This window comes from Aotus nancymaae, unplaced genomic scaffold (genome assembly GCF_030222135.1).
Source record: "Aotus nancymaae isolate 86718 unplaced genomic scaffold, 86718_ANA_hifiasm-v0.15.2.pri h1tg000040l, whole genome shotgun sequence".
In the NCBI taxonomy this organism is placed as follows: domain Eukaryota; kingdom Metazoa; phylum Chordata; class Mammalia; order Primates; family Aotidae; genus Aotus; species Aotus nancymaae.
The window spans coordinates 21,120,446-21,133,460 of record NW_026988454.1 but is presented as its reverse complement, the minus strand read 5'-3'; the positions used below and the strand labels follow the sequence as shown (position 1 = coordinate 21,133,460).

Genomic DNA, 13,015 nt, shown 5'->3' with positions numbered 1-13,015 from the left:
GATAGTGCAGGGGAAATTGGAGTGTACTTGGATTGCAATACCTCTTCCGAACCAGCAAAGTTTTCAGCACAGCTGTCCTACTCCCTGGGGGAACTCATCTCCCCACGTCCTACTCCCCACCTCCCCTCTATGCTTGGTTGAGTTTTATTCATCACAAACAGACCTGTTCCACTCCCCTAAGTTAATTCAATCAGAAACAAGAACTTTAAAAATTATTTTCTCCTAAGGCTCAGAGGAGCAGGGCATAGTCAATATTGATTAAAATACTTTTTCTCATCTTTAATATGTTGACCAATATTAAAATCAAAATATTTATTGTATTTCTTCAACCAGATAATACACATTAGTATAAAATTATCTCGAAATTGTTCTGTGTTTTAGTATAAAGTACACCTATTTTATGAATCCTAAACCCACTTAGATTTTAGCTTTTCATTTTTTAAGGGAAGGAAAATATAAAATATTCTGCAATAAAATTTCCAGATATACAGGAAGATATCTGCTTTGTCTTTTTCTACTTTACCAAACATTAAGAATTTCTTAGATAACTCAAAGTAAGAGAAACATAAATCTTACAAGGTCAATACTAAATATTTAATTTTCTTATAGACCATGCAGTTAAACATGAGGTGAATATTTCAGAAAATCAGATACAACTGAGGTAACAATGGCTTTATTGAACACCCACTGTGACCTAGAGATTTCTTATATATGGTTTCTATTCCTCACAAAAAAAAATGCTGAAAAATAGCTACGATTATCTACATTCTACAGATAAGGAACTGCAACTTAGAGAGGTGGAAGCAACTTTTCCAACAGCAGAAGACTATGAAAACCTGAAAGAGGATGCAAATCTGGTCTCTGTTTCCACTCTGAAGCCCACCTTCCTACTGAGCCTTCCCGCCTGTTAAAAACCCTGCAAGGGGACGTTTTACTTGGAGCATTTCACCAGCTACAGATCAACCCATGAAATAGGGGATTTGCAGTATATTTACGTGTCTACCCCATTTTAATTCTTTCACATCTCATTCCTTCTCTAATTGGTCCTATTGACATACAAGAGATAATAGCCTTCTCAAATATCTCAACATGTATAAAAGAGTAGCTCACTCATTTGTCACAATTATCCATGCTCTCAGAAGCTTTCTCTTACACGCAACCACTGACATGAAGTCAGTGTCAAATAGAAGTCGATGCCAAATCACCCACATTTTACTTCAGCAGACGGCTTTCTTAGCTAAGAGTATGTTTAGTATGAGACATTTTAGTTTGAATTGTGACTGTATTTCCAGAAAACAAAAGCAAGACCTATAATTTTATTCCGTAGATCAGAAATCAAAATGTGGAATAAATTACATATATAATTTAATATTATTCTTGGAAGTGGATTATTTTTTACTGTATTTGTCCCTAAATTACAGTACCTACAACTGAAAAATAACCAATTAACACTGTTTTTTGTCTCTAGCTGATGAGATGGATTATCAGTGAAATCCATGCAGTGTGGAAGATCTTCAATGGAGGAATTTTGAGCAGTTATTTTAAGGGGACTTCAGGGGAACCTCCTCTTCTCCCATGGAAGCCCTGGGAACACATATACTCTCTATGCAAGGCTGTAAAGGGTCATATGCCTTTGTTCAATAGCTATGGAAAGTATGTTGTGAAACTTTACTGGATGGTAAGTTCATTTTCATGTGCATGACAACTCATGAGTCTTTTATATTGAAATATACTTGCCTTGACCAGGCAAGGTAGCTCACACCTGTAATTCCAGCACTTTGGGAGACCAAGGTGAGTGGATCACCTACAGGAAGATGTTACCTCTGCTTAAAAGGAAAGCAAATGATTAGTAGGAAGTAAAATAGAAGATCCGAAACCCTTATAAATATGGCAAAGGAGACTCACACTATATTAGCAATGCTAGATCATATGAAACTCCTTTGGGTTTTTCTTGGCCCTTGTCGCTGGAGAAGAATGTTCTCCTTGAACATTTAAAGAAATGGGAAAGTATTAAAAGTTAATAATTCCATTATATATTTATAAAAATGTGACTTTTTCTTTCATAGACCTAAGCCATCTCTCTTTTTGGGATGGAGAATGTTGGATGGCCGATAATTAGAAATAATTAGAATAATTACAATGGGAAGGGAAAAGGAAAAAAGGTAAAATAGCTTCTGATATCCAAAATTGGATTTTTGTTTTTTAAACATCCACAGCAACACAATTGACCTTGAAATTTTGTTAGGAGAGAAAATAACTTTTTACTTTACTGCACCTTATGTATTTACCAATCAAGAGGACTATTTGGTAGACTAGGCTTTACAGTTTCAAATCTGTTCAGAGGAGCGGCAGAAGAGTGTGGTACTAAAAAGGTGAAAAACCTAGTGAATAGTGTTGAGGGAGAACAGAAAGAAGGCAGACAGAGGAAACGTCAGCAGGTAAAGTGCCTGGGTTCCCGCCCCGCATTTGTCTAAACTTGAGGTGGGAAGAAGGTCAAAACCATTAACTGTTTTAAAACATGGAACCAACCCTGTTTATCTCTTTCTTATTCTCTCTCTTTCTGCTTCCTGACATCCCTCCTTGTTTTTCAAATTTCCTCCTGCATAGGGATAAACATTCATTAACATCACTTTCCATTTTGCCAAGAAAATGTGACTTATTTCTCCTTAATTGTACTGATTCTTCACAAGCCCAAATCCACTTGATTCAGAAATTTCTCTAAAAATGTATTGAGCCCACTTTGGAAATCTCAGTCTGGTCCAATGATTTAGCCCATCTCTAGATAATTTAGCCCTTTAGGGAATGGTGTGGTAGAGACTGGACCTCAGTTCCACTGGCTTCCTCTGGTTCCTTGGTGGTCTCATCGGAGGAATGCCTGTAAGGGGTGCTGTGAGCACTGACATACCTGTTTCCTGTGAATTATTTTGGGAGGCATGTGACAGAGAGGTGGCTGCCTGGTTTTCTGATTAGTAGAATCTGTTCTCTCTGGGCTAGGGGCAGAAATTTCTGTCTTTCTACCTGATCCCCAGCTGGTAGGGCTGAGTCAATACCTGTGTATACATTAACATCAGTAAGAATTGAGAGTCAGTTCTTTCTTACATGAAAATCTTACGTTGTTGGTTTTTTTTTAAATTTTCTTCCCTTTCCAGACACACACAACTTGATTTTGATTTTTTTCTCTTCCAATTCTAGTTCCGTATTTGTACATGTCTGTCATTTGCTTCTCTCTGTGAATATTTGGGAAACATGTTTATAAAATATGCGTTATTACTTCTACTTCTTTATTCAGTACAATACACTGCAGATTCATCTTACACCCTACATTTATTTTCCTTCCCATTTCCTATCTTGCGAGACATGATTAGTCTTCTTCTCACTGTTTTTCTTCTTCAGTTTCTTGAGGCTTTCCTGCCTTTTTCTTATTGGAATTCGATTTTTCTTCTCTGCCTTATCACAAATATTCTCCCTCTTTCGCTTTGTCTCTTAGAGCATTTACCTTTATCACTTTGAGCCAAACCAACCATTCGGAGCCTATCTGCATGATATTTAAAATTCTGATTTTCACATCAGCTTTTCATTTGTTCCATAAGAGTATTTTCATTATTTCCAGTTTGGATTCTAAGTAAATTGCATCTAGGTTCTTTGACTTCAGTCAGATAAAAATTTATTGAGTAGCATTAAGAACAAGGTTATGACACAGAGCAGCTCTCTCCCCTCGTTCACCTGGGAATGATAATACTAATACTGGGACACATACCATTTCGTCAAGTGCCTTCCAATGGCAGCATTCCTTTGGCTCCCTGAAAGAAGCAGGTTAGCTATTGCTCTCCACTTGAAATATGTATTGCTGTTGGCAGCTTTTCTCTGACTGTCTCTGTGCTTTCATTTGTCTCTGATAAACAGAGAAAACACACACATTAGGACCAATAATCTTTCTCAGTTGCCATCAATATATTTATATAAAGATGCATTTGCTTTTATTTCTGATTGAGCCTTCTACTGCTTAATCACAATGTTATTGTAGAATTCAGAGTTTCCTAACTATGGGGTGCAGAAACCCCCCAACATCAACACCAGCTGTCTTACTTAGAACACCTGCTGCCTGTGCCCCACTCCAGACCTCCTGAGTTTGAATTTCCAGGGTAGAGCCTGCAATCCTGCATTATAAGTAAACTCTCTTATCCAGTGACATTTTTGTTCATTAAATTTAAGGAACAATGTTTTCAAGATACAAACTATAACAAATTATTTTTCTGTCATTCAATTACTTTGTTCCGAAATGGAAATGATTTATTTTATTATTTGTAATATTATACATGCTTTTAATTAAGAAATTCAACTACTATCAAAATGTTCAAAGTAGCCAATGAAACTTCCCTGTAATTTTACCCTATTTAATCACCGCAAATGTCTTATGTATATCCTTCTAAGCTTTCTTCTATTCTTATAAACACACATAAAACTATTGTATCTAATTTATAACAATAGGGTCATATAAACATATTATTCTGTAAACTATTCCTTACACATAGATGTTTTCTATGCTAATATATATTGATCTGCTTTGTACTCCTTGTATGATATAGGTAAATACGTGTACTTTGCTAATTTCATATTGGTAGAGATTTAAGTTAGGACTAGTGTTTGAAACAATGCTGTAAAATTTCATCTTTATGTATATAGTCTTTGCCCATTTGTACGGACTTCTTTTGCTAGGATTTCTACCTTATAGAATTATTCCATCAAAATATTGGCAAATTCTTAATTTTTCATAAGTATATTCAAGTTACCCTTATATTTTCATTTGTTTGTATAGAACATTTATATTTGATGTAATCAGAATTTGAGTCTGTAATTTTATTATTTGTTTATTCTTTGTTATCTTTCTTATTTTTTGTGTTACTCTGTATTTATTGAATTCTTTATCCCTTTTCCTATACTCCTGCATGTTTCTTGGACATTCCGTAGGATTTCATTTTAATTTACCTATAGTGCTTTCAAGCAAATTTCTTTGCTCTATGAATTGAAATATACATGCATAGCTTATCATAGTCAACTAGTATCAACATTTCACCACTTAAACTGGAATATAAATATTTTACCACCAATTAATCCCATTTATATTCCTCCTTTTCTAATATAGTTTTCTTTTCTTTCTTTTTTTTTTTTTTTTAGAGATAGGGTCTGACTCTGTTGCTCAGTCTTGAGTACAGTGGCACAATCATAGCTCACTGCAGCCTCAAACTCCTGGGCTCAATTGATCCTCCTGCCTCAGTAGCTAGAACTACAGGCATGCCATCGTCATGCCTAATTTTATTTTTTTGTAGAGACAGGGTCTCACTATAGGCTGATCTTGAACTCCTGACATCAAGTGATCCTCTCGTCTTGCCCTCCTAAAGTGTTGGGATTACAAGTGTGAGACCACATCCGACCACTGATATAGTTTTCTTAAACATTTCCTATGTATATATTGAAAACCTCATCATAATTTTGCTTTTATATTCAAATACAATAAAAATTTGAAGAGAAGATTACCATATTTAGTCATATGTTCACTTTTTATTTTTTAATTTTTAAGTAAAAATTTTAACTGGCATGTAAAATTTTTCCTTTACTCTTTCTCATTCTTGATGTTTCATTTTTCCTTTTATTCTCCTTTCTCTCTTTTTCTGAAAAATTTTCTTTCACCATTCCTTTTGAGTCAGTCTGATGATGACAAATTATCTTATCTTTCCTTTATCTGAGAATGTGTTTATTTTACTCTTTTTCCTAAATAATATTGTCCTTAGTAATATGATTCTTGGTTAGCAGTACTTTTCTTTCAGCATTTGACATTTAGTGTGCCATTAATTTTCCAGCCTTCTGGAATTATCCTGAAGGCTGGCCGGAATTATCCTTCTGGCCTCCCTGGCTCCTGGGGGGCAGTCTGCCCTTCCCTTCTGACGAGTCTTTTCTTGCTGCTGGCTTTCAAGCCCTTTTTCTTTTGTCTTAACCTTTAAGAAGTTTGAATTTGATATTCCTGGCTGTAGAATTCTTTGAGTTTATCCTACTTGGTTTAGTCTGAGCTCCTTGAATTTGTAGGTTTATGTCTTAAGACAATTTGGGAGAGTTTTCAGCCATTATTCCTTCAAATATATTTTTAGGCCCACACTCTTTTTTTTCTTTTTTTCAGTGACTACAGTGACATGAATATTATATCTTTTTGCATTATCCACACAGGTCCCTGAGCCTTATGTGATTGCTGATACTATATTTTCCTATTATTCATGATTTCTATTGATCTAATGTCCAGTTCATTAATTTCTATTATCTGTATTCTGCTATTGATCTCATCAACTTGAGAGTTGCTTTTTAGTTTAATTTTAAGTTTAAAATTTCTATTTGTATGCCTTTATATTTTCTATTTCTTTGCTGAGAGTTTCTATTCTTGAATTTGTTTCAAGAGTTTTCATAATTGTTTGTTGGAACATTTTTATTAGAATTGCTATAAATTGCTTATTTAATTTTTCTAATCCCTCTGTCATTTTGTTTTTATGGTCTGTTGATTATATTTTCCCATTAAAATTGAGACTTCTCTGGCTTTTGGTGCAAGAGGTAATTTTATACAGTTTCCTAAATATTTTTAGTGTTATGTTTTACAACTCTGATTGTTAATTAGTATTATATTTTAGCAATTAGTCAACCTTTTTTAGATTCAGAAGGCACATCCTGGCTCACATTTATGGGCTGTGTCTCAAATGCCAGTTTAGTTTATAAAGCCTCTGATGTGCTATTCTAGTCTGCCACTTTTGTTTGCTACCCAGGTTATAAGATTTCATTCCACAATCTTCTTATATGTACTATACATAAAAACAATATTATATATTACATATGTAAATATATATGTCATAATGTATGTAATATATATCTTAATCTTAATAATAATATATCTTGTTAATATTTACATCTTAATATAGAGAATAATAATCATATTAAGGTTATACATTATATTAAGGCTATATTGTATATAATATGTTATAAATATATATAACCTTTTACACTAAATGTATATAAGTATATATAACCTTATATACTAAATGTATATAAGTATATATAACCTTAATAATATTAGTCTTGTAACAACTCAGGTTGCTATACCAGAATACCATAGACTGGTGACTTATAAACAACAGAAATTTATTTTTTATACTTCTGGAGGCTGGGAAGTCCAAGATCAAGACATTGGTAGAGTTGGTGCCTGGCAAAGCCCTGCTCCTTGGTTCATAAGTGGCTGTCCATTTTCTTGCCATAAACTTACATGGTGGAAGAGGAAAACTTTTTTTTTTTTTCAGCTTCTTAAAAGGGCACAAATCCCATTCATGAGGGCCTTACCCTCCTTTTTTATCTAATTCTATCACATCGGACATTAGGATTTCAACACATGAATTTTGAGAAGAAATGTTCCATATGTATACACAGATATGCACACACACACACAGTATTTTTTTATATATTTGGGATAGATATGTTCAATATAGATGTAAATGTATTCAGTAATCATACAGTATTTATCCTTTTGCATATGGCTTATTTCTCTGCGTTTTCTTGATGATCATTTAACTTGAAATTAGAAGAGGTTATGGCTAAACACCATTGACTGTAACCCTGTCTTGCCCTACATTATCTGTTAAGGAAGAAAGAAAAAAATATATAACCACTAAATAAGGTGATGTGAAGTTCAGGGTTACAAGTGTCATACAGAGAAAACATTTTCACCTTATTGCTTCTATCTACTTGAAAGTATTATGCTGTTTCTTGAATCTTCAGTTCAAATGTCACTTTCTTATGAAGAGCTTCTCCAGCACATTTAGTCACACTTTCCTTTCTGGTTCTAGAGCACTTTAAACATAGTGTATTTGAAGTTATTTGCATATTTGCCTTCCCTCAGTAGACTATAAGTAATTCAATGTTATAGTACATGTGTTATGCAGATACTTAGGTTCACAATACTTGACACCACTGTTGAAAATATTTTTTTTTGGCAAAGGAATGAATTCATAATGAAACTTAGTATGTAAAACCAAAGTAAAAGAAAAGATGATTATTTGAGTTCACAAACATTAAGATTTTCATTTGTTTTATGCTTTTAATTATAAGTAATATGCAGACAGATAAATATATGATGATCTTATTAAACATTAATTCACTGTATGTGAAAAATTAGATCTTTAAGTCAGATATGGTGGTGTGTGCCTGTAACCCCAGCTCTTTGGGAGGCAGAGGCAGAAGAATTGCTTGAGCCCAGAAGTTTGAGGCCAGCCCTTTCAACATAAGCAAGACCCTGTTAAAAAAATATTTAATTAGGAGTAGGAATAATATGAGAATTGGAAGCGTAAGATCAGTGAGGATATATCAAGATAAGCAATAATTGCTAAAAAGTTATATTTTGAGAATTTGTATTTTGACTATATAAAGTTATTTGATTATGTCCAAGCTTATCCATGGTTGTATAATATTTTGATTCTGCTACTTGAAACACCTTAATTTACTGCATTATGCAGTAAGGGACTCCCAAGAATTTGCTCACAAGACCTCATAAATAAGGACAATATTGACATAGCCATAGGTGTGCTATGATTATGTTAAATAAAGCAATAAGCTAAAATATTCAACCTGGTTAATACTGAAATCTAGTATCTCAGTCTTTAAGTGTAAGATGCTAAAATAAAATTGGAAAACAGTAAATAATAATGTCAGCTATGTGCAATAATTTATGAGAAAAAAGACTGTAAGTTGATGATATTACATTTCTTTCATCTTATTTTTAGGGTTGCTGGAGAAAGATAACAATTGATGACTTTCTGCCTTTTGATGAAGATAAAAATCTATTGCTTCCAGCTTCAACTTACGAATTTGAACTGTGGCCAATGCTTTTGTCTAAGGCTATTATCAAGCTGGCAAATATTGAGTATGTAATGAAACATTATCACTTACGTGTATAAAAAAGGCAAACAAAAATAGTAACTATACATTCGTATTACATGGTTTATTTTTTTAAGAATTAGTTAAAAGCTTTTTTCCCTAAACAACATAAATCCTCTTGTATAAAATCGAATGTGACAAAGCCACTAATGTGTTCTATTGGATTAGTTAACAATAATACGAAATTCCTTCAAAAAAAAACCCAATAATTATTCCATATTCAATGTTGTCTTACTATGAATGGTAAGTTGATCATGGAAAATGATGTTTTTGTTTAATAGGGGAAAAATTGTTTTGTGGGAGAAAAATATTGGTTTATCTAAATACTGACTATTATATCCTGAAATCTAATTAAAGTTTTAGGTTCTGCATATTCAACAATAATTTACTAATCTTGAAAAACCTGAACTTTTCTGAAAGAAGTCAATGGGTACTTCATGATGTTGCTAACATTGATCACTTTTGATACATGCATGATGAAAACTACTCATATTTTCCACAGTATTCTTGAAAAATCGTCTTCTGTCTTATATTCCTGCCTGAATTGTGCACCAATATATATGAAGCATGTCTGCTATGTTCTGTTCTCTCAGCTTACACTTCCAGAGAAAAGGAGTCATATCATCCTGGCCCTAACAATGCAAAACAGCTCTGATGCTTCAGTTGGAAATGCATGGCAATTTTGCCTCATTGCTCACTGGGAGAATTTTCACATTCATTGCACAGCCTGGGATTGTATATGCTTCCACCTCCTGCAGTTTGTCAAAGATTCTAGATATTTAATAGAACACACCCACATGCTTTAACAGTACATGTTAGACATTTGCTCACAGCTCAGCCCCCTCCCCTTCTATACACACTGCAATGTCAGTCAGAAGCTAGGTCTGCTTTGTGTGGATATTCTTTAGGCACAGCTTTTTCTCTCTCAAAGCTACAAAACAAAAACAACAACTCCTACTGTCATCCTCTTCATTTCTGTTTTTTTTCTTACCAGCCTGCAGTTTTCCTTTGGGAATTAGTTTCACCCAGCTTTTAGCACTTGATTGCAATGATTTTTAACAAAAACTCAGCCCAGATCTTTTAAGGTAGATGAATAGCACTAAGTATTCATACTGGTAGCATGTTTGTTTATTTGGAAAAAAGAGTGTTCTGAATGTTTCTAGTTTTCAGATGTAACTTGAAGTTCTAAGAATCAGAGCTGCTAGAGCAGTGAGGCATTGAGTACGTGACCTGGATAATTGGAGTGGCATTTTATCTTTCTTAAAGCTAAAGTTCAGTAGAACTTTATAGCAACATAAGTAAGAGGGTTATTATTCATTCTTTTTAAAATCCAATTAGTAAATAAAGCAACAAGCTAAGTATAATACATGTCTTGGAATTTCTAGTGGAAAGTTGCTGTACATGGTACAATTTTTTTTTATCATTTTTTCTTAGATTTTTACAGTACATAGTGATTGTTTTTATATGAGGTTTAGCTTACTTACTACATTTTCAAAATTAACACATAGTAATTTCGATGACAATGTGAGATATACAAAGAAAAGAGCATTATTTCTATTTGATTTGCAACGTCACTTATACATTTATTCAATGAGGAATTTAGACTAGTCTGGTATCTATCTCAATAGATATTTATTATCTTTGAAACAGGTAGACATATAGAAATTTGTAATCCATAAACATCAAAGCAGTGCACATTTTAAAATAATGGCATATGTGACTAAGATAGTAAGATTTCTTTCTGAAGAAAAGCACACGTATGTCGATAATGCCATTAACACCACCATTGACGTGGTCAGCAGAAGCTGAGGGAGATACGGCTTTTTTGCGTGTAGATATACATAGATTAATAACCACACGGAAAAAAATAAGAGGTCTAAATGAGAGGAGCGATATTTGGTTAATCACATCCTTGTTTTACTTTATGCTATGCTGTCAGATCCACTCTTCTATACAGGATAGAACAGATGTTTCTGGTTTCTCTATAGTTATCTAAGGATTTCTGATTCCCATCTTGACTTGCCATAGATGAAACTGATCTAATACACAGCTTAAAAGACACCTTAGAATAATTTTACTGAAATCAGATAAAGAGACTATTCTGTTTTTAAAGGAAGTATATAAAAATGGATTATTTACTACTTACGTATTTTATAATATATAATGTGAATGTATTGTATGTATATAGCATTAGTATTACTTTAGATCTTAAAAATAAAGTATATTAACATGCTTTACAAATACACATAAAATTAATTATATTATAAATCCTGTTTCAGTCTTTTAACAAATCATTTGGCTTCTGGGATAGTATTTTTTAATACAGTCTGTAATGAATTATCAGGATATGTTGCTATTTATTAATGATTTCTACTCTTTATATATCTTTATATGTTTTCAAATTTTGCTACCTATATAACATTATGCATTTTCTTTTTTAGCATCCATCTAGCAGACAGGAGAGAACTGGGAGAGTTCACAGTTATTCATGCGCTCACAGGGTGGTTACCAGAAGTCATTTCTCTTCAGTACGTTTGACTATTAAAATGCTCATGTCTGTTTTTTTCTTTCGTCCCAAGATTTCTTTAAAATATTCTTAGTCTTTAAGAAAATTTCAGGAAAGGTCATGTTTTACAAAATTTGGGGGAAAATATCGTTTTGTAGTATTATATAAAGTTCCTTGGAAATTTCAATGTAAATTCTGTTTCCTTATGAAAGAGAAGAATGACCCCCATAGGTTCTTCGTTGGAACTGACTCCTGTAACATAAGACACATTAACAAGAGCAAAACATACAGAAGTCTGTTACCATGTAGATTTCCCTGGGAAATCTACAACCAAGAACAGTCCATTTTTAAAGAAGTGACAAGACAAAAGAAAATGACTTTGAACCTCTACAGATGGCAACTTGTAAGAAGGCAAATAAATGATAGATAAAGGCTAGTTAAGAAAGCTTGTTCATGTACATCCCTCTGGTACCATTTCAGGCCAGTAGGAGTCCAAAGCTGTCTTTAGAGGTTAACATCTGTTCTGTCTGGTACAAGGGAGTGAGGGAGAGGATACCTCTTGTTTTTTGTAAATCTATGTCTTTTAGGCACATAGAGGGAAAGCAGCGAGTTTCTGTGTATCTGCTTCTTCAAGCTCAGCAGTCCTTCATATTTTGGGGTGGCATGTGCTGGTCTCCCTCACTTATATATATACTATGAATTTAATCTGTAAATATCTGATGTCCAAATATGAAAACAATGGTAATTATATATTATGGTAAAACATTTGCAAACTTCCCTTTACGCATATAAACCTACCACACTTACTTCAATATGGAACCATAAAAACAACTTTTAATTGGCCGCACATATATGGAAATAATCATAAGAAGACAGCTACTATGCAGCAGATATTTTAGTATATTACTTCTCATTTAAAAATCACAGTTCTGAAAGGATAGTCTCATTTAATCATCCATATGACCTCATCAACTAGGCCTACATCATTTCAAATGAGGGTACTAAAGCTCAAAGAGGTTGAATTCCTCAAAACCAGAAATATGTAAGTCTTGCTGGTCCAAATCCCATAGTCTTTCTTTATGATTCTAGATATATAGAAATTGCTTCTTTATGTCCAAAAACAGCTATTAGGTAAAGAATAGAACGAGACATCTTTCAATTTAGTGCTGACTTATAATTTCATTTTATTTAATAAATAAGAAATACAGACACACTATTTTCTCATTTTACCATTGACAGTTGGAAACAAATCAAGATAAGATACATAGAAAAGAATTATAACAATAGAACTGAATATACCATTAATTCAGATACTGACTTTTACAAGATGATTAAATCCACAGTACAGTTATCAACCTGGACCATCTCCCATCTTTGGTGATAGGCAGCTGCAATACCCCAGGGTCACTAGAGATTAAAGGAGCTTGAAGACGGGCCCTAGTAACTTGGATTCTGCCATCTTACCCATATTTTTAGCAGGATAAACTAGGTGTTGTTTTGTTCAAATGAAAGTATTTTCAGGGAAAATAACTGGAGAGTAGGAGCTGA

The 13,015-nt window shown here is 33.4% G+C and overlaps 1 protein-coding gene across 5 annotated transcripts in view; it reads left to right on the top strand.

The window, feature by feature from the left end:
- Window positions 1–13,015, top strand: part of ADGB (androglobin) — a 212,328-nt gene that overhangs the window by 62,482 nt on the left and 136,831 nt on the right. For all 5 annotated transcript variants that reach the window (XM_012452674.2, XM_012452684.3, XM_012452694.3 and 2 more), the window contains 3 exons: window positions 1,469–1,678; window positions 8,808–8,947; window positions 11,403–11,489. In XM_012452674.2, the coding sequence (XP_012308097.2) occupies window positions 1,469–1,678; window positions 8,808–8,947; window positions 11,403–11,489 (437 nt within the window). The remainder of the gene's footprint in view (window positions 1–1,468; window positions 1,679–8,807; window positions 8,948–11,402; window positions 11,490–13,015) is intronic.